At 37.3% G+C, this 26,809-nt stretch overlaps 1 protein-coding gene across 5 annotated transcripts in view; it reads right to left on the bottom strand.

Moving 5' to 3' along the window:
* The window catches only part of arhgap29.L (Rho GTPase activating protein 29 L homeolog), a 68,698-nt gene that overhangs the window by 13,903 nt on the left and 27,986 nt on the right, over nt 1–26,809 (bottom strand). For 4 of the 5 annotated variants that reach the window (XM_018258552.2, XM_018258549.2, XM_018258551.2 and 1 more), the window contains exons 3-11: nt 21,080–21,223; nt 9,330–9,426; nt 6,674–6,746; nt 5,366–5,429; nt 4,787–4,924; nt 4,516–4,580; nt 4,122–4,232; nt 3,412–3,492; nt 2,050–2,238 (exon numbers count right to left, since the gene is read on the bottom strand). In XM_018258552.2, coding sequence (XP_018114041.1) covers nt 2,050–2,238; nt 3,412–3,492; nt 4,122–4,232; nt 4,516–4,580; nt 4,787–4,924; nt 5,366–5,429; nt 6,674–6,746; nt 9,330–9,426; nt 21,080–21,223 — 962 coding nt within the window. Of the gene's footprint in view, nt 1–2,049; nt 2,239–3,411; nt 3,493–4,121; nt 4,233–4,515; nt 4,581–4,786; nt 4,925–5,365; nt 5,430–6,673; nt 6,747–9,329; nt 9,427–13,594; nt 14,400–21,079; nt 21,224–26,809 lie in introns of those variants that run through there. The other variant, XM_041590532.1, reaches the window with a different exon arrangement.

Below are 26,809 nucleotides of genomic sequence, written 5' to 3'. Positions count from 1 at the left end.
TGTCACTACAGAGATCATGAAGAGATGTTTTTTTTCCATCAGGCTTCACATAGAAAACTTAAATTCTCCTATAATACTTGTCATCGAAAAACGTATACTAAGAGAAATTATACACTTGAGGCCTATTTACCATGCTTTGTAAAACAGCAGAGAAAAAACATCACAGATGATTGGCTGCTCATAGCAACCAACCACCAATTAGACTTTAACAGTCACCTACAAGATAGAAATCAAAAGCAAAGATGGGCAACATCGGTGTTGATATTTTTATCCCGCTGTTTTACACAACTTGATAAAATATGCCCTTTCCCTGAAAACTGCAGGCAACATTTTGGCAGAAATACTTGATGGGGGAAATGCCACCAAGCCTAAGATGAAATGCTGGCTATGACCAGTAATGTACATTGTGACACTGCGACAGTAGAAGGACAATGGAAGTGCCAGGATTTAACTGCAACCATGTACTGGCCAAGTATTGAATAAGAATAATATCACACTTTGTCTGGCAATTAGACAAAAGACTGGATCAAAAACATGTTAGCATAAGGGTATTCGAAAACAGAAAATAAAGACATGTTCTTCGTAAATAATTCTCCCAATCTCATTTAAAGAAAGAAACCCGTTGTACATAGAATCCTGATAAAAAAAAAAAAAAAAAAAAAATACAAAACAAAAAATCCGGATGTCTGGTCATTTTCAGATATGGAAAAGTCAACAACAAATGCTACTGCAACTTCCTCCCCCTATAATGATCAGTTTGCCAGTGTATTTCCCTGTTTTTTTCAACTCACACACCATTTCCCATTATTTCTCCTGTAAGTTTCCATTCTTTCTTTTACTTTCTCCTAATGTAGTCATCTCTAATCAGCTCCACCCCCATGCTATCTTATATTTTAAAAACAGCAGAATGCTAAAACCTCTGCTCTGAAGCTTTTTAAGAAACCATGTTACTAAGAATGTAACCATTTATTGTAATAATTACCTTAACATAGCATATGCATTGTATCAAGATATCTATATCAATCAGGTTTCATACAATGAATCTAATCTCACTGCTGTAAATTATTTGTGACAACAGAACAGCTGTGTAACAACAACATTAAAAAAAAGAAGCAATTGCTCTTTCTATACATTAACAAGGGTCAGGTAAATGGCAGCGCTGTGTGTAGACTATTTAATCCTGGTTCTGGCATGCAAATGCTGCAGAAATGAACCCAGGTACTGCTTGTGCACAGTGTTTTTTATATATAGATAAAATATCGTTTTTTGACTTTTCTTGTCCTTTAAAGAAGTTGTTCACCTTCAACACTTTTTTTAGTTGAGTTGTTTTCAGACTGTTCTCCAAAAATAAAGATTTTTTTCAATTACTTTCCATTTTTTATTGTTTTTCCAAAATCTGAGTTTAAAGTTTAATGTCCCAGTCTCTGGTGTTTGAGTCTGGCAGCTCAGTAATTTAGGCGCAGAATCTGAACTGGTACAATTTTGCAACATTGAGTTGATACATTTTTTAGCAGTATCTGTGAAGTATTAGCAACTATTGTATCAATTCTAACAACTGCCTTTAATGAAACTCAGGGATTGTGCTCAGCAGGGCCAAAGATAAGAAATGTATCAATTTAGAACAGTTCACAGGGTCAGCGACCCCCCCTTCCCAGAGCTGCTTTAGAACGTGAAAAATTACATGTTACACTTAGAAAATAGAAAGTAATTGGAAAAAGTCTTTCTTTATGTTAAACTATCTGAAACCAACCGAAGTGAAAAGGGTGTTGGAAGGAACAACAATGAAAAGCTGTGGCAAGTAAATTGTTGTGGGTAAATTATTTAAATCATGTAATTGTGTAAAAATACCTTGGAGATAATTTATCAGTGGCAATTTATATTGCTAGCTGATAATTATATGAATATTTTGCTCATTCAGTTACCTGCGTTGTTATTATTGCTATTAACCAATAGCAACAACTTTTTTTGTTAACTTATGTTCTAAAGGACAAAAGTTGGAGAAACAAGTATGTTTCACAGCAGATTTGGGTCCCAATCAAAAGTTCTGACCTTCTGCAAAGCTTCCTCTTCTAGACGTCGCCTCTTTTCCAGCTGTTTGCTACCATCTTTCAGAAGTCCCCCACTTAGGCTGAGCAGGTCCTCCTCTGCCCGAATTGTACTGGACTTTGCTTTCTCATGTTCATCTTGTCGCTGGGCATTTAATAGTTTAGCTTTGCGTAAAGCTGCCTCCAGATCTTGCTGCAAAAAAATAAAATTGTATTGTGGTATCAAAGATTTATATTCTTTGTTCTGATTTCCTTAAATACAGCAATGAAAATGGTGAACATGTACAGTATTTATCAGGGCTTTCAAATATGTACCCCTGGTATTATTACATTTGTGCATATCTTCCACAAGGATTCAATGACTCATCTACCAGTGGCAGAAGTAGTAATGGTCAAGCCCCAACCCCACAAAAGAAAAGTTCAGGAGGCTAAGCATGCAAAGGTAAAAAAATTCAGCTGCCTCCACCCACCCTCTCACTGACTGCCTATTTTTTGTCTCAGACGGTGAAATTTTAAAAAGCAGAAGGGGCTGGCGAGTAGCACTACCATACAGCAAAGCCTGTGGTCCAGATCCCCTGCAAGAGTTGTGGGGTCTGCTGTATGGTAGTTATGCTATTATGCTCAGCTTTTTTTGGTTTCCCTATTTTGCTTTGCCATTTTTCAGCAATTGTTATGACCTTCCCAATTACCATTTAAGTTCTGCTCCCTAATTGCCATTTCTTAAAAATGTTCCCATGGTCACAATTTCCCTTTATATTCCTTCTTCTCTCCTTCCTTTTGGCCTTATCCTTGCTTTATGTTTTACTCTTTCACTTTTGTCACCTTTGTCTCTTTATTTTACCATGACCTTGCATATCATCTTTCATTTGGCTTCAGTACAGATGTCCTGTGAAACATGTACGTTTGGAGGTGGAAAGTGTCTACAGCAAATGTCAAGGACCTGGACTTTGGCAATTTGCTTTAGTAATCATAATAATTTTGCCAGCACAGAGGATGTGGCTAGAATCATGGCCCTTAAACAGAATGCCTAGCTCTAGCTGCACTAGTCCCTGTCAGAGAAAAAATGCAGGGGTACCATAGCCCAAAACCCACAAACTATTGAAAATATTAAAGGGACATGCTGTGCCAGGGTCTTATATTAAAAAAAAAGGACATGGGGGACCAGATCTAGCATTTAACAATATTATATTCCTATACAGAAATGCTTTCTGGCATTTTCTAGATAATGGATCTTTCCATAATTTGAAGTGTCATTCATTGACACTGCTAAAAACAATTAAACATTTTTTCAAGACTGTTCAGGTATATTTCCCTGTTAAAGTAAGAAGATCTGAAAATAGTATTCACATTCTCAATGAAAACAAACCATTTTTTTCTGCTCTCGCTGCCAAAGATCTTTCATTTCCTTCCTTTGTCTATCAAGCTCTGATCTTCTAGCTTGGAGAGGCTGAAAAATAATTAAAAATAAACAAGTTAACACAATGAGCTAAATCAGTGTTGCATTCACAATACACGCTAATGGAATTTTTGGTTTTCCACCACACTTTGTGAGAGATGTAATATAAAGTAGTGGACATGGAATTATAAGATGTGTAAATGATTAAAGTTATTTTACATGAAAATTACAGTTCTTACATGAAATATTTTTCTTGTATACATAAGAGGTTATACTTTATTAGTGACTTCAAAGAAGTCAGCTTTGATTACAGAAAGTAACTAATACCATTGACAAGCTTTTCTCAAAGACACTTCTAGGCATTCCTATCTGGTACAGGTAATAATAATAATTTAAAAAAAGACAATTGAAATGTCAAATTGCTAAAAGTTGCAGACCCCAACCTAATAAAAAAACACTGACAACTATTTTTTGGGTTCTGAAGCTGTGAAAAGTCCAGATCTAGCCACTCATCTGCAGTTTTGCCAATTTAGTGATTAGCCTTAATTTTTTTTCCTACAAAAAGGCTGCTGAATGAAACATGTGCAAGATATATTCTGTGTCTATCTGTTTATTGTTCCAACCACAAGCTTTCCCAAAAGGTTAGTGTTAACATTACGTCATAGTATTAGAATATTTACCTGGATGAACTTGTTGCTTTGAAGAGCACCGATTGTTTGAAAGCATACTTGGCTGCTCTCAATATCATTCTGAAAAGCTGCTGTGAAGATGGACTGGAATGGCATATATTCCTAAAAATAAATAACATTTAAGTTAATCATTAGTTTAGCAAATTGTACAATACATGCAAAGGCATTATACTATTTGAAATAAAAAAAAATAATATCATGAACATGCTATTGATAGATAGGTAGATAAACAAGTTAAACAAATACACACAGTTCTAGCATTACAGAAACATAGCCCATTATTTTGTTTTACATTCCAGTTTCATTTGAAAAAAGTTAGTGACCAGTAAGAATTCAGTTGAGCAACACAAAGCCTTTGAACTTTATAGTAAATACACTTACTTACCTGATTATTTACCAATGATTTTGCATTTTCAGCCATTTTTGCAAGATTTCTGGCAGTTTCAATTTCTACGGATTCAAAGAGATCATAATATGAAGTCCATAACATGAAGTACAACAGCACAAGTTAAAATCAGAATAGAATAAAATTAGTCAGTGGTTCTAGTCACTGACACAGCTATTAATTTAGAAATCACATTATTGACAGTCTATAGAACATGCCTGACAACAGATTTCATTCCAAAGCTCATTAGACATGAAGAGGAGCCACTCACCCACACTAAGCCTTTTCTCTACCCAGGAAAGAATATCCTTGGTGTATTTTGACCAAGCTTTAGCATATGATAGAGCAGATTCAATTCCACTGTCGTAACGCAGAAGCATGTTGTCCACTTCTTCTGCCCTAAGGTGCCCTAAAACAAAAAAAGAGTTGAATAAGAAATGTATTTCTCTGCAATGTCGTGCACAGAGATGGAGGCAGTGTCAGCCAACCATGAACGCTGTAGTTACTGTGATCTTGGATTGTTCTTTAATGCTGGATGACACTAAATAGGACTGACAGGGATTTTCAAGAGGGGTCAGAGTCACAAGCAACTAAGATGCTTCTGTTGCCTACCACATGACTACTGCAATGCCTGTGCATGTTGCTGAACCAAATTCTCTTATGCTCTGTACCTAATATAATGTCTAAACCTGAGCAAAAAATACATTTCCTACACTACTGCACTGTGGTCTGTTAATCAATGCATATTCCTTTACTTGACAAAATACATTTGCTGTAAAGCAATCTATGTAATACATAATAGCAATGCATATACTCCAATGTAAAAAGTCATGTCCATTCAGTGTTTTACCTGGAATATCATCCCTCTCATGAATTGATCCAGCTGAATCGTCCACAGAAATGTTTTCAAAAGACTAATTGACAAATAAAAGAAACAAATAAGACAGAGAATGTCAGAATTTGCAAATACTTAAAACACAATGTTTTTTTTTTATTATTAATGGACAGGGAAATAACATGTACAAGGGGAAAAGAAAGTAATGGTACCAGCACCAGCAGTTTTAAAGATGGTTTAAACAATGAATTAAGTTTAAAACCTATATTTATGCAGAACAATGTTTATGCCCCTAACAGTACTGTAAACATAAACAAGATTATAAATTGAGCACTTTACAATAAGGGATAGTAGGCTTTTTTGAGTAAAAATAAACTGCTTTAGATTATAAAAAAACTGACTGCAATGCTAAGCACTAAGAGCAGTTTTCAGTCTGCCATTGTCCTGTCACAATCAGAAAAATGTAGTTTCAAGCCTTCGAAGAAAAAAAAAAAAAAGGAGTGCAGTGGGAAGAATGACTGTACTGTGAGAAGAGCTCTGCAACATACAGAAATACAATAAACTGCAACACAGACCATAGTACATTCACACCAAACACAAAGTAATAGCTACACATCCTAATGTAGGTTCTGTTAAAACATACAACTGTAAAGAGGATTACATATATCAGATACTGGAATTATATTCCTTAAAATAATATATTAAATTGTACCCTTTCAAAGGCAAGTTCAATATAATAGAATACTTTTTTTTTTGCCTTGACTTTTACATTTCCTCTTAACATTTGTTTATTTATTGAGGATATTACAAACAGTGGAAACTGCAAGCTGGAAGCATCTGGAATCCTTTCATAGTCTTCCCCTGCTTTGTAGGCATCCGTCAAATTTTTTTTTAGTCACCTAGTTACTTAGAGGAGGCCGTGGTTGTCAACAAATGGAAAAGGTATCCAAACTTTTGCAGATGCCACTATTGTATTTGTTCCTTGTTTTGAAGTTTGTGAAATAAGCATGCAACTTCACCGTACATTAACTTTTGTAAATATATTGTTTTTTAACACAATGCTTCCAGCAGTAACTGTTTACTACTTTTCACTACATAATTAACAAAATATGTTAGTTGGCAAGGGCTGACCGAACGTTTGCATTAAACTGCATATATACAGTTAAGACCATGTGCCACAGACCTAAATATTTAATCTTAAATGACCAGATAAAGTTGTATTTGCAACTCAAATCTGGTGGAAAAGGGATTCTTTTGTACACGGGGAAATATGTCATAGCTAGAAATAGAAGTGAGAAGCACAAAAAGCACAACGAGACCTACCCGACTCCTACGTGATGCATGAAGTCCCAGTGTTGACCCATTGTCTACATCTCCCATAAGGAAGTCTGACACACTGTAACGGAAATAAGCCATGAATAGGGCTTACAAAGGAAACATTCTTGATACACATACAATGTTTCTGTCAAGCTTTGTTACTCATGTAAGCCCAGTATTTGTAATGCTGAACATTCAAGTATCAACCCTCCTCCTGCCTTCTGGTTTCTTAAATGAAATAATCAAATTGCAGCTTGCCTGAAATGTCTTTGGTTATATAAGATATACCTTAGGCATGGGCTTACTGTATGAGGAAAGGGTTTTAACATCAATATGACAATATCAATGCTTCCTAAATAGCTTTATAACTCATCTTGGTAAGCTCTACCCTGTGTCCATGCTTTGAGATGACGCACGGGGTTAGTGGCTTTTGGTAAGAAGCTGTGGCTATAACAAAGGTTTCCACTATATTTATGTAGAAACAAACATCTATAAAAACCTCACAGTGCACCTTCGTTACATTGTGTAAAATGTCCTTTTTTATTATGGCAATTACACACTGCAAATCATAAGCAAGTTGTAATACAATTTTGGTTTGACAGGAAGTATTTTGTTAGATTACTTTAAATTTGGACAGCTATAAAATACACACGTCGAATATATATATATTAGGGATGCACCGAATCCACTATTTTGGATTCGGCCGAATCCCGAACCGATACAAGTGAATAGAAAAGACATTGCAATAAAACCACATTTTGCAGAACATAAATAACTGGTTTTGCAATTGAAATTATTTTATTTTCATTTACTTTGTTGGTGGTAATTACCTATTTGAACTCCACACTGTCTTAAGTTCACAGACCAAAACCAACGAAAACGTTGTACTCATTCCACATCCCAAGCGGGGTGGTGGAATGAGGATGTGACCACATAACACTTGTAGGCAACAAAATAGACCATCTGCACTTTTCCATATCAATACATAAAAGACATTTAGCCAGGGTCCGACTGGGAGGCCCGGGGCCCACCGGGACTGCTGGTCCAGGGCCCCCGCCCCTCTACTGCGCCGCTCGAACGCCGCCATGCGCGAGCGGCGCTTCTCAGTGCGCAAGTGCCGATGCGCATGCGCAAGTGCCGATGCGCAAGCGGTGATGCAATGCGCATCGCCAGAAGCTTTTTTAAAATTTTTATACTATTAGAGGGGGTCTGGCCCGGCGGGGGCCCACGAGGGTCGGGGCCCACCGGGTTTTTTCCCGGTGTCCCGCCGGGCCAGTCGGACACTGCATTTAGGGTAATTGCACACAAGGAAATCTGCACTACTGCATGTGAGAAATTTCCTGTGCTAGCGCTAGTGCAGTGATCCCATGGACAACAAATCTCTTTGTGTGCCATTACCACTGAACATTTTGTAAAAACATCGACTTGATTCTATACTGCATGTATGATATCCGTTATCCGGAAACCCGTTATCCAGAAAGCTCTGAATTACGGAAAGGCCATCTCCCACAGACTCCATTTTATCCAAATAATCCAAATTTGAAAAAAATGGATTTCCTTTTTCTGTGTAATAATAAAACAGTACCTTGTACTGATCCAAACTAAGATATAATTAATCCTTATTGGAAGCAGAACCAGCCAATTGGGTTTATTTACTATTTACATGATTTTATAGTTGACTTAAGGCATGAATGAAGGAAAGATCCGTTATCCAGAAAACCCTAGGTTCGAGCATTCTGGATAACAGGTGCAATACCTGTACTAAAAACCAAGAAATAACACAAGAACACAGTAGATGAGGCTGAAAAAACACACACTTCCATTAAGTTCAACCTTGGGGAGAAAGTTCCACAGCTTCAACCCCTTCCCACATATTAAGCTGAAACAAAGCGCTATGGCAACAGTGCAGTTATGGGAGATTTGCCGGCCAAGCAATTAATAGTTCCACAGGCAACAAAAAGCTCAGAACTGCACTAAATCGCAATTTCAAACCAAACCATCTTCCTCCATGAAAGTGTGCCTGTAAAATGGATTTTGAGCATTTTATTGCCAGCTTGTGGATTACCACTGTATGCCATAGGCCATAAGGTAATGATATTTATACATTTTTTATTTTATATTCATTTGATGATAACGTTTCTCATTTTATGCCAATCTCTATTTCTTCACTCTCTCATTCTCTTCTGTCTTCCCTTTCTCTCCTTCCCCTGCTGTCCCTATCCTAAAGCCTGTCCTTTACTCCTCTGCTCACTCCTTCATTCCCACACCCCTCACTGCCAGCTCTTTCCTTTCTTTTCTTACAATTTTTACAGCACTTCCTGTCACTCAGTACCCATTAATGTGTGGGTCCAGTAATATATTGATATGGGTCAATGCATAGGATTTTGATATATCAAGCTCAAAGACCCCCAGAAATTCCCATAAAGCAGCCACCCATGCTGGGTATATCTGTTCATACCATTGGTCTAAGCTTACGTGTTATGTATACACAGACTGCTAGAGAGGGACTTCACACTTATAGTATATTTGCAGGCAACTTATTTGAACTATTTGTTTTTAGATGAAGAACAACATTTTACACACAACAAGCCAGCATTGTATAAATATTTTACAACGCCTATGTAAAGATATGTTTTATTTTAAAAAAATCTCTCAGACTTACACGTTGCCAAAGGTGAAGGCTAATGAGTCAATGGATGAAAAGATTTCACCAAATTGCTCCCTCTTGTTCTCCTCATTAATGTTTTTGAAGTTCACAGCTGGAAAGTCAGAGAAAAAAAAGAATTAATACTGGGTGATCCCTGGAGGTCCTTACCTTTTCTGACAAGTTGATCAAGCATATTACTAGTAACTAAGCTGCCCCTTATCCAACTCAGTGGTCCTAACCTCTGCCTACATGCTGACCAAGTTGTCTGAGACTGAAGGGGCAGGTTTTGTCACTCAGATTGGGCAGAAGATAGCAGATCCTTTGCTATGACTGGGTCCTGTTTACATTGGTACTCAAGCATTACAAAGCATCACACTGTCCCAAACCCAGTGTAGCATCTCTCCTCATAGTTAAGGGAAAGGAGAGGTAAGTACCATTTAAGGTGTAGGTTGCTTAGGGGCAGCTTTGTAAACAAAAAGAACACTGAGCTGCTTCACTGATAGTAACACTATCAATTTAAAGAATGTGCCAGTATCACTTTATCTTAATGCTACTAAAATATATTAGTACACAGAGCAAAACATTATGCTTTTCCTGTCCTGCTTCTTATAGGATATAGGATCAGTTATCGAGAAAGTTCCAAATTACAGAAAGGCCATCTCCCATAGGCTCCATTTTAGCCAAATAATCAAAATTTTTAAAAATGATTTATTTTTTTAGTGTACATAAACCAAGAGAAGAAAATCATAATTTGTTCAGATTTGATTCCAATTATTTTATTTAGGGTTTCCTTAGTCATAGAAGAAAGAAAGAAATTTGGCAAGCAATCGAATGTACATTATTCGGATTACAGTTAGCAAACTAAAAACAACAGCTGCACACCCAGATAAAGAATCTATCCTTCTGGATCACAATGTGATCAAAATGTTCCAAATACTTGTTGAGGACACATTGCAACTAATGCAATCAGAATTATACTATCTGTTTCAATTTGTCACAGACAAGACCTTGACTAAAGTGACAATCAGTATGTGATTGGCTGCTTATAAGTGAAGAACAACTGTATGTGAGATTATAAAAGCCACTGGACATTCATGACTGGCATATGATTGTGTGGTTGCACCCTTGAATTCTATTTAGAAAGGCTGATGACTAAAGCTTTTTATATGCATTTGATTATAAAGCCATTACTCAGCTCTGGTGAAAAAAAACCTGTTTGCTTCAGAAGCACCACTTTATACTAACACTATATAACAATACTTTTATAATACACAAGAGCCATGAATATCCTGTAAAAGATATCCTTAAAAACGGTGCTTAGTGATGTCATCGGTTATAATCTGAGTTTAGTGATGTCATTTCTGTCACATGACTCACTGACAAGTGTGTATTATAATAAATAAAGTACCCCCTGTTGCAAAATATGAGGATATTAGAAGTCACCTCGGAGTTCCATGACCTGTATAAAAGCACTCGGCCTTCAGCCTCATGCTTTTATATGGGAATGGAACGCCTATGTACCTTATAATATGCTTATATTTTACCACAGGGGTAATTTATTCACTATATAAATGACCTGCGGTGTAGCCATGGGGGCTGCCATTCAATTGGAATATGGCAAAATGGCTCATGTACACAATGCAGATAGGCTGTATTAAATACAAGATAAAAAGTGGTTAAAATACCAGGAGTAAAATAACACCGATGTTTTAAATGGTTTTTCCACTGAAAACTTTTTTGACATAGTGAAAGTACATGTAACAATAATCAATTTGTAAAAGTAATTGCTCTTATATGTAGTATTTGCCTGTCTGTTTTAATTTTCTGGGCTCCTGGTTCTGACTTCGGAAACAATGTTGCAAACCGGCTCATTAACAGACCTGGAGGACAACGGATTTCTTTTTTGTTTTAGGAGTCAGACTCAAACAACCAAAAAAAAAAAAGACAAAATTCAAACATTTTTAGTAATTTTACAAATGCTCACGTTTATATTTGCTTTCATAATGTAAAAAACGGTTTGTTTGTTTTTTTGGATGGTGGACTCCTTTATTTTAAAATTGTATGTTTTAGCTATGACAACTACAAAAGCACTTCCACTACAGAAACCAACAGATGACAATTTTCCAGCTGCTGTTACTTTTCCAAGGAAATGTAGAGGTGACAAAAGCGGCTAAAATTCCTGTATTACTTCATAGTGGTTAATGTTTAATGTACAGAACCTTTAAACCACCCCAACCGAATATGTATGGTTTGTGGAAAGGCCTGTGATAGAACCTGTAGCACTGAGGGTACCATTGCAGTAGCCATTTCAAAAAGACACAGTAGACAAAAAGTTTATATATGAATGAAAGTAAAAAGAGTAATGACCAACAACGGATTAGACAGGTTTCCTATCCTTTGGCTATTGCATGTATTTCTGTAAAAATCAGAAACACAAAAATTCTAAAACATTTTAACAACCACAGAAAATTGCCATTGATTACTTCCTATAATAATCAATTTAAATTGCACGAGTATGGCGAGTAATTATCACTAATGCTTCCTCAGGAATTTTGTGATGCTAATTTTGTACTATGTCATATTTAAGATAGCCATAAACCTGAATATCAGCTTGCCTGGCAAGGTTACCACACAAACGTATCTCTGCACGGTTAGGCCAACCAAACAAAGATAGGATCATACTGCAGGCCTATGGTGACTCTTCATCAACAAGTATCACCCCCGATCAATTGATATCTGGCCAGTTTGAAACCAGATTTTGGTGGGCAGGCAGTCAAAGCCCCAAAACATGGACTGAAAACTGCCAACTTGTTCTGGTCAGAAAAGTCTGCAGCTTTTATTGACCTGTGTATCGACAAGTTTAAAGGGATGCTGACATTTCCTGCATGACATTTATATTAATTTGGGCGAGACAACATGCTGTAATGACTTCCAAGACATCTTAAGTAGATACCACAAATGAGTGAGTACCATAAATACTTTCTTCTAGGGACCACAAAGCACAGAAACACATTTTATGTGTAGTAAAAGCCCCTAAATGTAAGTTGACCCCACAAAACTACATTTTATTCTGGAAATTACACATTGCAGTGAATTCCAAATGGTAAAGATGTTCTATTCTAAATTGCTAGTTAGAGGTTTTTATGAAAGCTCTCAAAGTTTGCACTTTACAGCATTTTATCTGCCACAGGTTCTACTGTAAAAAGATAAAGCACCTCCAACCCTACACTCCCTGCCCTCTCCCCAAAAAAAAGAAGTATAAGTTTGTATAAAAATGTGCCATAATCGCATATTATATTTATTGGTATTAAAAACTCCAATAAGAGTGTGTCATTCCATGATATACTATAATTTTGATATTTATTTATTTTTTTTTACAAAATTATATAAAATGAATAGGAATTATATTTATGATTTTTGGCAAATCAAAGCAAATATTTAAATTGCCAGCAGTGATGAGCCAAATGCTAAGGGTGCCCAAGGCAATCATTTTCCCCTGAGTGCAGACTACGCCCCCAACATTTTTGCGCCCTGGGCATGTGCTTCTTCTTCCTACCCCTAGTTGCAGACCTGATTCACAGTCACAATTAAACCAGTCCCTGTGTAATAAACAACTTCATATCAACCTGGGCTGCAGGGAAGAGCCTGTTTATATAGATATAATGATCTCTATTTAACTCTTTAAATACAAAATATTTGTATATTTGGATCTAGCACTCAGGCACTTCTGGGTAGGCATTTTACTGAGTGCTCCGACTGTCTGTTTAAATAATTAAAGTGAACTTTCGAAAAATATTTATACAGATGAGCCCCTTATGCTCTTCAGATGGTACCCCAGAGTAAACGGTTTATGCCAAACTGTGCATAAAACACTTGTTCTTACTAGGAATATCAGCTGAAGCAGAATAACACTGAGTTACCTACTAAATACGAACTTGACACCACTATTTTGCAGTGAAAACATACATTAACTTTTGAAAAACTGTAGAAACAGTTAAACCACTTGTCTCTTTTTTTTCACACGGTTATCATGAGTTAGAGTTCATTTTTTTTTATTATTAAAAGGAAAAACAGAAAACAGTCAAAAAGGGCTGCCATGATAGCTGATAAAAAAAAAAAAGTAAAAATAGGGAAATCTAAAATCACTGAACATGCACACAAAGTTTTACAGGTGAAAATTACACAATTTTCCACTTCGTTTAACGCAAAACTTTTTGTATCACAGAAGGGGAGACCTGTGTAACACAATAGACCAAAAGGGAATAACAAAGGCTACTTACCAAAACCGATCCAACAATATTACAAAACTCAAGCAGTATTTAGTCATAGAAGCTGTAATTCCAAAATGCTCCAAGGGCTTCAATGTATTTATGTATTTTATCAGTTCGAATGCGAAAAAAAGCTGAAATAAAGCAAAAGTCTCAACAAGCTAACCACGACGATTGGAAAAGCTTGTTAGACTGCTATCTTCCTCTGAAACGTGAAGAATGTATCTGTAGTGAATAGTTTTCCTGTCGCAGGAAGGCTTTGTCGTCACAGTTGTGTTATGCCTTTGAACTGCTCAGTGTCAGGGAAAAACATATGCAGCAGGAATGAACGCCAGTGAGAGAATACAAAATAAAATCGTTCTACAGAATTGTCAGGCTTCACATTGTATGCCTAAAAAGCTGGTTAGTCAGTGAGTCCATTGCTACAGTGATTATGCATAGCTCTTTAAAACACACACACGTTTTCCCCAGGACATCCTGACTATACACAATAGCTACAACCAACAATAGACATGACTTCAATGTCAAAATACATAATCATTTCTTACACTGTGCACTACTCTAATAACATTTCAGTTAGAGGACACCTACAGAGACTGCACACTGACTACTGAAAATATCAGCTACTTGTTAAAAAATACTGCTCCTAGGGGGAAAAAAAAGAGTCACCAACCTGTAAATACATGTGCAAGAAATACTGAATCTTAAGGGAAAATAAGTGGACAGCATTATAAGTAACATAATTCTGTGACTGGCTTTTAAAAGCACTTCAATTTGCTTGGTCAATCATACAAAGAGACAAGCAGATTGTGAATTTAAGGGGTTGTTCGCCTTTAAATTAACTTTTAGTATGCTGCACAAAATGCTATTCTGAAACAATTTGCAATTGGGTTTAATTTTTTATGATTTGTGGTTTTTAAGTTATTTAGCTTTTTTATTCAGCAGCTCTCCAGTTTGCCATTTCAGCAATCTGGTTACTACAGTTCAAATTACCATAGCAACCATGTATTGATTTGAATAAGTGACTGGAATATGAATAGGAGAGGGCCTGAATATAATGAGGAGTAATAAAAAAAGTAGCAACAACAATACATTTGTAGCCTTACAGAGCATTTGATTGATCAGTGACTCCCATTTAAAAGAGTCAGAAGAAGAAGGCAATAATTCAAAGACTATAAAAAATTAATAATGAAGAGCAAGTGAAAATTTGCTTAAAATTAGCCATTCTATAACATACTAAAAGTTAACGTGAAGGTGAACCACCCCTTTAATTGTGACCACTTAAAAAACCCCAAAAAAACCCAGCAGTGGTGGGATGATTCCTCATATGCAAAAAGCAATGTTTGAATGTCATAACAAAACAATGATAAAAAGAGAGGTTGGCCGAGCGCTAATGCGCACGATGACAGTGGGGAAACATGTCACGTTCTCTGCTACACGAACATATACACTATATATATTGACAAAAGTATCTAGACACCTGCCAGACCAAGATCTTATCCAAAAACCATGTCTAAATTAAATTAGTCTTTTACTTGATGATAGAACGGCCTCTACTCTTTGGAGAAACCATTTCACTCAAATTCCTGAAAATTTGAGAAACTAATTTGTTAGATAGCTGGAATCATATGATGGTGAAATGCTGAATGTCACAGAGCTTTTCAGTATGAACCATTCTACTTCCAGTTGTTTGCTGCTGGAGATGCTGGAGATGAAATGGTCATAACAATACGGCCAAGTCAGTAATTAGTGTGGTTAAATTATCCAGTTTAACTAAGGGCCAGGGCATATGGAGCGTTGGCTCTGCTGATTTTAGTCACTGCTATTTTTGCAGCCTGAGAGAAATGAATCCTTTCCCTTCCCCAGCTTTATTGATTTGCACTGAAAAGTGCAGCCCGAAAATGCCTACTTTCAGCCTGATTTCCACTCCCCGTGCCTAAGGAAGCTGCACTGTTCACAGCAATCAATTGAGCTTGGAAAGGAGCAGATCTTCTCTCATTCTGCAGAAAAAACTGAGGCTGAGAGCAGCGGAGACAGTGCTCATGTGCCCTCAGCCTAACAGGAAGAGGTGCCTGAATATATGGATCTATACTGTACTATCACTTGTCTAAAGGTGGCCATAGACAAAAAGATACGCTCGTTTGGCGACATCGCCATACGAGCCGATCTTTCCCCGATATGCCACTAACGGGCATGGCTATATCGGGGGTAATCTGTACGCCTCGGCCCTATGGCCGAACAATCAGATTACGATGAGAGTGCAACAGGCTCCGGTGGGATCGGTCGGGACAAAATCAAACCTTTTCCGATCGACAAAACGACTGATCTCTGCCGGACGAAAAATGTCTGGACTCTCCACACACGTTCTGAAAATCGTACGAATCTTCGATTCGTACAATAGGATCTTTGCGTCTATGGCCAGCTTTAGCCAAGCAGACAAACATTTCCATGGTCCTAGAGGAACATTTAGTTTCATTGTGTACTGTACAAACATATGGATGAAATGACAAACTCACTTTTGATTTCAAACCTGCAGACTAACAAATCAATAAATATTAATGGCACAAGTATGTTTATTTTGTTCTTTTGACATAGATATAGCAAAGATAGTATAAAATTGTACCTAACATCAAAAAAAAAAATGTCAAGATCTAAACAAGCCAAAAACAGGTGCCAAATGATCAAACTAAATACGCACGCTATATCCAAGAACAACACTAGACTAAGGGCAACGATGAATGCAGTATTTCTTTTGCTGTCTAACCATCTGTAAATGCATGGCCAGGTTAATACAGGTATGGGATTGGTTATTCGGAAACCCGTTATCCAGAAAGCTCAGAAGACCATCTCCTATAGACTTTCATTATAATCAAATTACTTTCATTTTAAAAAATGATTTCCTTTTTCTCTGTAATAATAAAACAGTACATTGTTCTTGATCCCAACTAAGATATAAATAAGCATTCTATATAATAGGTCCCATACATATAATTGAACAACATATCATTACACTATAACCATGCAAGATTTAAGATATCAATAAAAAAAACATGTTTTTTTTTTTTAGAATGGAAACTGGTTGGTCAACATTTTTGGCTTCAAACCAAAAAAACTGAAACAGCAGGGTTTATTTAAAAAAAAGTAGTTAAGTTCGTACATAATTAAAGGACAACCAAAGGCCAAACAAGCCAGATTTGGGAAGCTTACCTCAGTTTAAACAGAGGAATCAGTACAGCAACACTGTGCATTAATACTGCCAATAAGCAAACACTGTGCTAAGGTTTTATTTACCTTCTCTTCAAATGAAAATGAAAGAATAGTTTGTACTATACTATTACCTAAGGTTAACCATTCATTGAAAGGGGGATAACACAGCTAGAGGATCAGGAAGAAGGATGCATAAATTATTTGCAAATGTATTACAGTATATCACATTCATGCCATTTGTCTCTGGGCTTTCATGATTAGAATTATTCATTTTTGCCACCAGTCCAACTTCCTATGTCTCCCCCCCCCCCGATGGCAGGGGAAGAGAGAAGAACCAGGAGATCATGGAAGTGTAAAAAGAGGGAGACAGAATAGCAATGAAGCAGTGAGGAGGGCAAGTACTAGCTTAGAATTTAGAGGGGTAGAAATGTTCTTAAATTCACTGACCTTTCAATAAAATTCATAACTGGTTATTTAACAGAAACCTATTCAGCATTAATTTATACTATAAATCCAACACTAGATTAGTTAACAAATGGAAAAATCCTGCATACTATCACAGCAACCCTATTAATTGGGGGTGTTTTTAACCACACTAGAACTGTAAATGATGTGGATTGATGTAAAAACTACAGATTAAAAATACATTAAGACATACTGACACTAGAAAGTAAACTTTTTTTTCTGACAACATTTTTTTTTAATTTGCCATATAAGTATCTGCCCTATCTGCTCCTCCAATTAGATTTCTACAGCTTGGCAAGAGGTAACATAGTAGATAAAGTTGAAAAAGACACACTCATCAAGTTCAACGAATTTGCCTGTGAAACCTGCATAGCCACTAGGTGATTCAGAGGAAGGCAAGGTGAGGCTAAGAAGGTATGGGGATGCAGACTAAAGCTGGCCATAGACGCAAAGATCCGATCGTACGATCGGACTTTCCCAACCTGCCACTAACCATTCCGATCAAATAAAGTAGAAAAGAATAGATCAGCCGATGTTCTGCCCCTGACAGCAATCGTACCAAAGTTATGTCTGACCTAAGCTAGTGACAGTCTCCCTCTGAAAATCGTCTGATTGGCAATACATGTAGAGATATTATCGGCAGCCGACAGAAATCTTTTAACCTGTCCGATCAACCAAACGACCAAACTCCACCAGACAAAAAATGTCGGGACTCTCCACATACGGTCCGAAAATCGTACGATCAGATTTTTGCGTCTATAGTCAGCTTAAAGGGATACTGTCATGGGGAAAAAAATATTTTTCAAAATGAATCAATTAATAGTGCTGCTCCAGCAGAATTCTGCAAACAGATTTTTTTATATTCAATTTTGAAATCTGACATGGGGCTAGACATATTGTCAATTTCCCAGCTGCCCCAAGTCACGTGACTTGTGCTCTGATAAACTTCAATCACTCTTTACTGCTGTGCTGCAAGTTGGAGTGATATCACCCCCCTCCCATTCCCCCCCAGCAGCCAAACAAAAGAACAATGAGAAGGTAACCAGATAGCAGCTCCCTAACACAAGATAACAGCTGCCTGGTAGATCGAAGAACAACACTCAATAGTAAAAACCCATGTCCCACAGAGACACATTCAGTTACATTGAGAAGGAAAAACAGCAGCCTGCCAGAAAGCATTTCTCTCCTGAAGTGCAGGCACAAGTCACATGACCAGGGGCAGCTGGGAAATTTACAAAATGTCTAGCCCCATGTCAGATTTCAAAATTGAATATAAAAAAAATCTGTTTGCTCTTTTGAGAAATGGATTTCAGTGCAGAAGTCTGCTGGAGTAGCACTATTAACTGATGCGTTTTGAAAAAAACATGTTTTCTGATGACAGGATCCCTTTAAAGGACAACCTCAAAGGACTTAGTTCTATTCCAGTGGTTAGAGTTGTCCCTAGTTCACATGTCTTTTTGTGAAATAAATCTATTTGATGATCAAGAAGTTTTGCCACTGAGTAAGACCATAAAGAGCACTGATAATAATGGAGTCAAACTTCAGTAAACTGTTGCAAGAATTAGTCATAACATAGCAACCACAAGATCTAGTTCCTTAATTGTTTTTTTATGAAACAGCATCAGGATATGAAAGAGGAAGATTTGTTTTACAAGAAAAACATTTAAGCAGGTATGCAAAAAAATAGACAGCCATGACTGCAATTCTTTATAAAATACAAAAGGCAAAACAATTGGTATCTTGTTACATCTTATTTAACTAAATTAGATTGTGTACGTTTCTTGATTAGCACTTACTTAAGATGCAGAACTAATACAAGTATGGGACCCGACATCCAGATTTCTCAGGACCTGGGGTTTTCCAGATTATGAATCTTCATACTTTACGTCTACTAGAAAATCACGTTAACCTTAAATAAACCCAATAGGCTAGTTTTGCTTCCTATATCTCAGTTTGGATCAAGTCAGTAGAAGATACTGTTTTAATATTACAGAGAAAAAAAAACAATTTAAAAACTTGGATTATTTGGATAAAATGGAGTCTATGGGAGATTGCCATTCTGTAATTTGGAGCTTTCTGGTTAACGGGTTTCCAGATAATGGATCTCATACCTGTACTTGCAAAAAGTCCCAGTTTTAGGAAAGTCATATTGCATGCACTAAATGAACCTTCCATCAAAGACATCTAACAGAGAATCCAACGGGACCTTTGGGTATCCCCCCCAATTGTCACTGCCCTCCTCCTTCTCCAGCCAGCCCACTAATCTACAATATAGCTGCATTTTGCATGTTATCAGATGCTGGTTTTTTTTTTTGCCTCAATAAGAACGTTCTAAAGAACTTTTCAAAATGCTTCTTTGTCACTGCTTAGCAATTGTGCCTTTCAAAATGCCCTTACAAACAACTGCAATATAAGCAAATAACAAAGCAACCAGCCAGATAAAGCCAGCAATTTATTCCACGTTAAACAGAGTACATTTTCTATTGGTTCCACAGTTAATGCATCTATAATAATACAATACAAGATTTTTTGATCCTCAAAACAAACAAACAAAAAACCCCTCTGCTTTTTACTGTATAATTTTGTCAGTGGGTATTTATAAAGAGAAAGGCCTGCCTTCACCAATATTATAAATGAACTGCACAAGAAATACTGAAACAGTAAATGCTGTGTCATAACTCCCAACATTTTGGAAATAGAATGAGGGACAAAAAGATTTGCCAAGCAGAGTGCGGCAAAGTGTTTACTACGCCCATTTTTTGTGGACACAACCCCTAATTACCATGTCCATTTTACAAAATTTGGTAGGTTATGAAAGTTTGAGCACATTTCTGTGTTTTTTATCTTTTATTACAGTTTTGCTAATGAGGGTGAATTGCCCTTTAAGCTGCAAGTCAGTTTCCCTAAAGAGACCTGGTTATCTTAAATTGTTACAAAAGTATCTATTCTGGGCTCTCTGCCAAAAGCCAATTAAGTTAGAAACATTGTATCTTTATTTGGCTGTTCAGTGCAGGATACACCTATGACTAAGCGCCGGAGGGTGCGAAACGCGTAAGGTGGGCCTGGGGGGGTCTGTTTGTTATTGAACTTTTAATGCTAATTTAAATAAAGAAATTTTTTATGGAAAAGAAAGCCTTGGGACAGCTATCTTTGGATAAAAGGAATCTTGATGTATATATCGCCTGTGAACTGGGGCGAGTCCCTTGGGCTTAACTAAGTTTAAATCAGAGGTGGACTCCCAATTTTTGTATACAGTGTTCAGTGCAGGAGGTCAAAGAGATTTCAGTAACAAACTCGGGACTGTGAGCTGTCAAAATTGGGGCTGTCCTGGGAAAAATGGGACAGTTGGGAGGTATTTTGAGTGAAGGAGCCTTAAACTAAAGGTCCCCATAGACGCAAAGATTTCGCTTGCCGAACGCCCGATTTTAGCGAAGTCCGACCATGTTATCCAATAAATGTGTTTTAGCCAGCAGCATAATCACACTGCCAGTAGAATTTTCCATTGCTTTGTTGCCACAGCAGTGTTCTGACTGATATCCTACAAGGCGAATATAGTCATAGCAATGTGAGCTTTTGTGATTACCATCTTTCAGTGGCAAAGACCATACAGGAACCAGCAACTGCCATTATCTATAGAGAGGAACAAACACTACTACATGGACAATTAGATGAAGGCAAGTTTGTTATTATTAAAGAATGAAGACATTTTTAGTTGTATTATATGACTTAATATACACAGGACACAATTCTGTTTGATCTATTGTGTTTGTTGGTTACTAAAACATACAAAGCAGCTACTCTGAATACAATGCTATCCTTACCTACCTTTGACCTTAGCAATCACTGTGCCGGCAGCTCCAAGGATATCAACAGAATTAAGGACGTGGTGTTTATTAATGACAGCTTTCAGCACTCGTAACAACTCTCCAAGGCGCTCATGGACCACATGGTGCAAGCTTTCCTGATTTTCTACAAAGGAACAAATAAAAATGGTTAAAAAAACAGAAGTACCATGAACTCAAAAACATCTAAATTATGCAAAATGCAGTAACAGGAAGGTTCAATTTAAAATATCAACATAAAAGACAATGGCAACAGACATGCATTTCCAGTTACAGATATGGGACCAGTTATCCAGAACGCTCATGAACTGGGGTTTTCCGGATAACGGATGTTTCTGTAATTTGAATCTTCATACCTTAAGTATAGAAAATCATGTAAACATTAAATAAACCCAACAGGCTGGTTTTGCTTCCAATAAGGATTAATTATATCTTAGTTAGGACCAAGTACAATGTACTGTTTTATTACTACAGAGAAAAGGGAAATCTTTTTTAGAAATTGGGATTATTTCATTATAATGTAGTCTATGGGAGACACTCTTTCCATAATTCAGAGTTTTCTGATTATGGATTCCATACCTGTATATTGATCAAATGAACAGTTTCTGCAAACTGAAGCAGCTTAAAGGTGGTGGTTCACCTTTAAGGCAACTTTTAGTATCTAATAGAATGGCCAATTTTAAGCAACTTTTCAATTGGTTTTAATTAATTTTTTTAATAGTTATTTGCCCTTTTCTTCTGATTCTTTGCAGCTTTCAAATGGGCCTTGCTGACCCCTTCTAAAAAACGAATGGTCTGTAAGGCTACACATTGTTATTACTACTTTTTATTTCTCATCTTTCTATTCAGGCCTCTCCTATTCAGGGCCGGATTTACATAGTGGGCACCCCTAGGCCCACTGCTGTTCGTTGCCCCAGTTCCCTCCCTTTAATTCGTGCACATTTTCATCTGGACTGGATCAATTGGGGATTGGCGCACAGAAAATTTAAAAAATGATTGTATCTCCTGCTCATCCCCAGCATTTCTGAACCAATTATGGTGTGGTTCGGCAACATGCCGCCCCCCCTAAAATCCTGCCGTCCTAGGCCCGGGCCTTGGTGGCCTTTCCACAAATCCGGGCCTGCTCCTATTCATATTCCAGTCTCTTATTCAAATTAATGCATGGTTGCTAGGGTAGTTTGGACCCTAGCTACCAGAGCTGCTGAATAAAATTCTAAATAACTCGAAAACCGTAAAAAAGAAAACCAATTGCAAATTGTCTCAGAATATCACCCTCTACATCATACTAAAAGTCTCCTTTAAGGGTGATTGCAGATGGGGTGAATTGTCATCCACAGTTAAATCTGTGCCTCATAGGTGAAAATTATCCTGAACAAGCTTTCCGCCAATAAAGTAAATCACCACTGGTAAAACATAGACCCTACGTTTTCTGCAGTCACCCAAAGTTGCCTCGCCTCTACTCTTTGTTCTTGCAGCTTCAAAAAATCCCTGTAAGTTGTTAATCACTTTTGGGTTGGCTGGATATACATAATAACAAGGGGCTGATACTCTGGCCAAGTATAATTGCAGGTCAAAAATCAGCCGATCCTCTGGTCTACTCATTTGTGTGTCTGCACTCACAGGCACTGCGTTGGCCTGGGTGCAGACATACACAGCAGTTCTCAGCATGAAAATACATGGGTGAGCTACTTTGCACGGAGATCATCCCAATGTGGAACTACCCAAATGGCCACGATATTTAACATGGTTAATATGCAGAGCTTTACAGAGATTATACTTAATTTATATCAGTGACTGCCACAGTTGAGTTTACAATCAAAGATCCCTATAACAAACACACAGCAGGTTCAGTTTTATTATTTTGGTATGTGCGAGAAACCCACAAACATGCTCATTCAAGAAACACTTGAATGGAAGTGCAGAGCAGGCACATGGTAGCACTGTCTTTAATGTCTGCCATAGACACAAAAGTAACAAAGGAGACTTCAATTTATACTAAAGGGGTAGTATAGCACCTTCTTCCAACTTTTTTAACATTTATTTCTTCAGCTAAACCTGGAAACTCCATACTTCATGATTAGAATGCCAGTACAGAAATAAACAGGATCATGTTATTAAGGCAGATTATTTTCTCTTCCCATCAAACTACTGATTAGAGGATAATAATAACCTAGAGATTTACAGGCCCATCAGCAACAAATGTATGTCAGTAAGATTATTGGCTCCAGAGATAAAGGGCTGCTGAAATCATTGGCAAATCCAGAGTCTTCCCCCAGTTGAATTGAAGGAAAATTCACTGGTTCCAAAGACCAAAGGTGGCACCACACCAACGTACACTTTAATGTGAAAATAGTGATGTTAGTCTTTTCTGCAGCTTCTTGCCCCTGGCAACCCATCCGATCCAGATGAATAGTTTTTGTACTGATGTTGCTTCCAGAAACAGTTTGGAACTGTTTGGAACTGTTGCTGAAGATTACATGGCTGGGTGCTCCATTTTACAGTCTAGTCTGCAATGGGTGTGGCTCAAGTAGGCAAAGCATTGACGCTACATCTGGGTGACAAGTCCAAGTGTGAAGTGGACACAAATTTGTGTGGATTTCTGACCCTGCTTATAGTAAACGAGGCCCCATGTGCGTTGCGATCTCCAACAAAGTAATGCGATTATGAGAAGGTGGCTATGGGGATGAAGCAGAAAAACATATTGATTCACCAAATTAATAATATTGTAGTCAGGGCCAGCATCAGGGGGGCAAAATCGTCACCTGATGACTTCTATATGTTAAGGGGGGGGTCCAGCTGTGCTGCATTTCCTGGATTAGCCGGGCCCCCTTGAGTTGCAGAAGTAGGAGCTGAGTTGCGCCAAAGTAGAAGGCAAGTTGTGCCAAGAAAAGGGGCCAGGTTGTGCCAAAGTAGGAGCCAAGTTGCTTCGAAGTAGGAGCCTATGGTTTTTCAACTTGTAGGGGGGTCACTACACCAATGTTTTTTTTTTTTTTTACTTGTAGGGGGGCTCAGAAAATGCTATTGCACTGGGCCTCGCAAATTCGAATGTAGTATTTAATGAAATAAAATAGCCGATCATTCCATTCTGAAGAAAAAAAAATGTTCATTTTAAGCAGCAGCCACTTCACACATCTGTATAAAAATATATAAGATAAATATAGCAAAATGGGTGCTGTCCAGCACAGAACCTTCATTTTATGTATAATTGTATTATTTTTAATATTTTTTGCTGTGCCAAAGATTTTTCAACTCAAGTGATCCTGTGTAATACTGTAACCAGATTTTCAGAAAATGGTGTAATGGTCACAAGTCTGACACTTTTCTGTTGTACCCTTGTTTTTATTGACTCGCAGGGATAAATGGATGCTTTGAGATGGAACCCATTGAACTGCAGTTAAATAAATAAAAAGTTAAAATAATTAGGATTATGAGACAAGGTTCTTGAAAATCCATAGGGAAATGTTGTAGAATCTGCTACACTATACACTTTTTTAGTGGACATCTAAACAGATTAATTTCAGTTAGATCAACTCACACACAAGAGCAACTTAACCAAATTCAATAAAGAATCTGGAAGCAGAAAGAGTTCAGAATTAGAACAGGTAAGGTGAAACCTCATGCCAAAGGCTTTTAAGCATTTGCACATAACTAGTTCTTCTGCATTCTGTACAATGCTAACTTATTTACTCACCTATTAAAAGGGAAAATAATGCCTTCAATGCACATAAGAGGTCATTTATGACTGCAAGTATAGTTGCGCTCCCACAATTTTCCCCACAGTAAGTTGACCTTCATTAAAGGTTACCTTCTCATTCAGGATCAACAGGTGCAGAGCACTTGTGCTAAAGGATTAGGCGCAGACATCACTCACACCGGAAATTACACCAGGCACACGTCCGTGCAATTGAGTCCGATTTGCAACAAAATGTGTGCTCAGTTGCACTTAGTATTCCAAAGCAGACACCAACCATTGCATCAGGTTTGCTGCGGCCTACTTTACCCACACAGTTAAAGTGTAACTATCGCGAAAACAAAAATGTTCTAATCAATTCAAAATTCGGGAAACATTTCTGAAATAATCATGTTACTCTTCACAATCCCCCTCTCAGCATCTGTTTCTCTTCATTCTCTCATCATGCAGGAGTTGGGTGTCAGATTTTCATTGACAGCTCACTCAATTAATGGATTCCAGCACAAACAAAACCTAACAAAATAACTGACTTTGGCACAAATTCTGAATGTAGAGCAGGGGTGCCCAAAAGGGATCTACCAGTAGACCTTTAACTGGTGATCAATAGATCTCAAGATACTGTCAACAAACAGCTTGTCTAAATCACCCTCCTTTTTCATTCTTTTCATTCAGATATTTATTATGTTAAGGTTACATAAGAAATAGTTGTTTGTTAAATATAGCAATATACATTTTCCAATAAATCAGTATTTAAAGGGATACTGTCATGGGAAAAAAAATAATTTTCAAAATGAATCCGTTAATAGTGCTGTTCCAGCAGAATTCTGCACTGAAATCCATTTCTCAAAGGAGCAAACAGATTTTTTAATATTCATTTTTGAAATCTGACATGGGGCTAGACATATTGTCAATTTCCCAGCTGCCCCAAGTCATGTGACTTGTGCTCTGATAAACTTCAATCACTCTTTATTGCTGTACTGCAAGTTAGAGTGATATCACCCCCTCCCTTTTTCCCCCCCAGCCAAACAAAAGAACAATGGGAAGGTAACCAGATAGCAGCTCCCTAGCACAAGATAACAGCTGCCTGGTAGACCTAAGAACAACACTCAATAGTAAAAACCCATGTCCCACTGAGACACATTCAATTACATTGAGAAGGAAAAACAGCAGCCTGCCAGAAAGCATTTCTCTCCTAAAGTGCAGGCACAAGTCACATGACTGGGGGCAGCTGGGAAATTGACAAAATTTCTAGCCCCATGTCAGATTTCAAAATTGAATATAAAAAAATCGGTTTGCTCTTTTGAGAAATGGATTTCAGTGCAAAATTCTGCTGGAGTAGCACTATTAGTTGATGTGTTTTGAAAAAAAAACATGTTTTCCGATGACAGGATCCCTTTAAGTAACATTTTCCATGGAGCAGAATGCTTCAATTTCTATTTGCCTAAAGAAAGAACAAAAACCAAAGGCTTTTCATGATTAAATAAGTAAAAGGTAAATTGATTAAAAGCCCTATTCATTGAACTCACACTGAATAAGGGGGTATACTGCTCCTTTAATGATATAGTAACTTAGTATGCCAATAAATTTTCTGAACATACACAACAAAAACATATTTAGAGATGAAATACTTTTTTTCTGATTACATTCTCTTTAGCAGTGTAAATCAGCAAACAATGGTTTTGTGGTGTTGGCAATGCTGAGTGAAAGCATGTAAATAACAATCCACGGTAGCACTGAACTCAGCACATTTGATTAAGCTAGAACAGAATACCTCTTGTTCTACTTTCCCTTCGTATAAAATGGTATCTACAGGAGAGATAAAGAAACAAACTATAGCGTTTGTGTAATACAGATAATAGCAAAAAATTCAATAACCTAAGCACCCTGTCTAATGACGATAAAACATAATCTAGCTCCCTTTGAGGTAGGGGATTACGGAAACTCCTGGAAAGATTCTCTTTGCCAGAAATGATAGGCTCCACAGTGGAATTCAATCAATATGAAGAAAACCAGCATCACTTA

Source organism: Xenopus laevis, chromosome 4L, assembly GCF_017654675.1.
Source record: "Xenopus laevis strain J_2021 chromosome 4L, Xenopus_laevis_v10.1, whole genome shotgun sequence".
Lineage (NCBI taxonomy): Eukaryota > Metazoa > Chordata > Amphibia > Anura > Pipidae > Xenopus > Xenopus laevis.
This window is presented reverse-complemented; position numbering and strand designations above follow the sequence as displayed.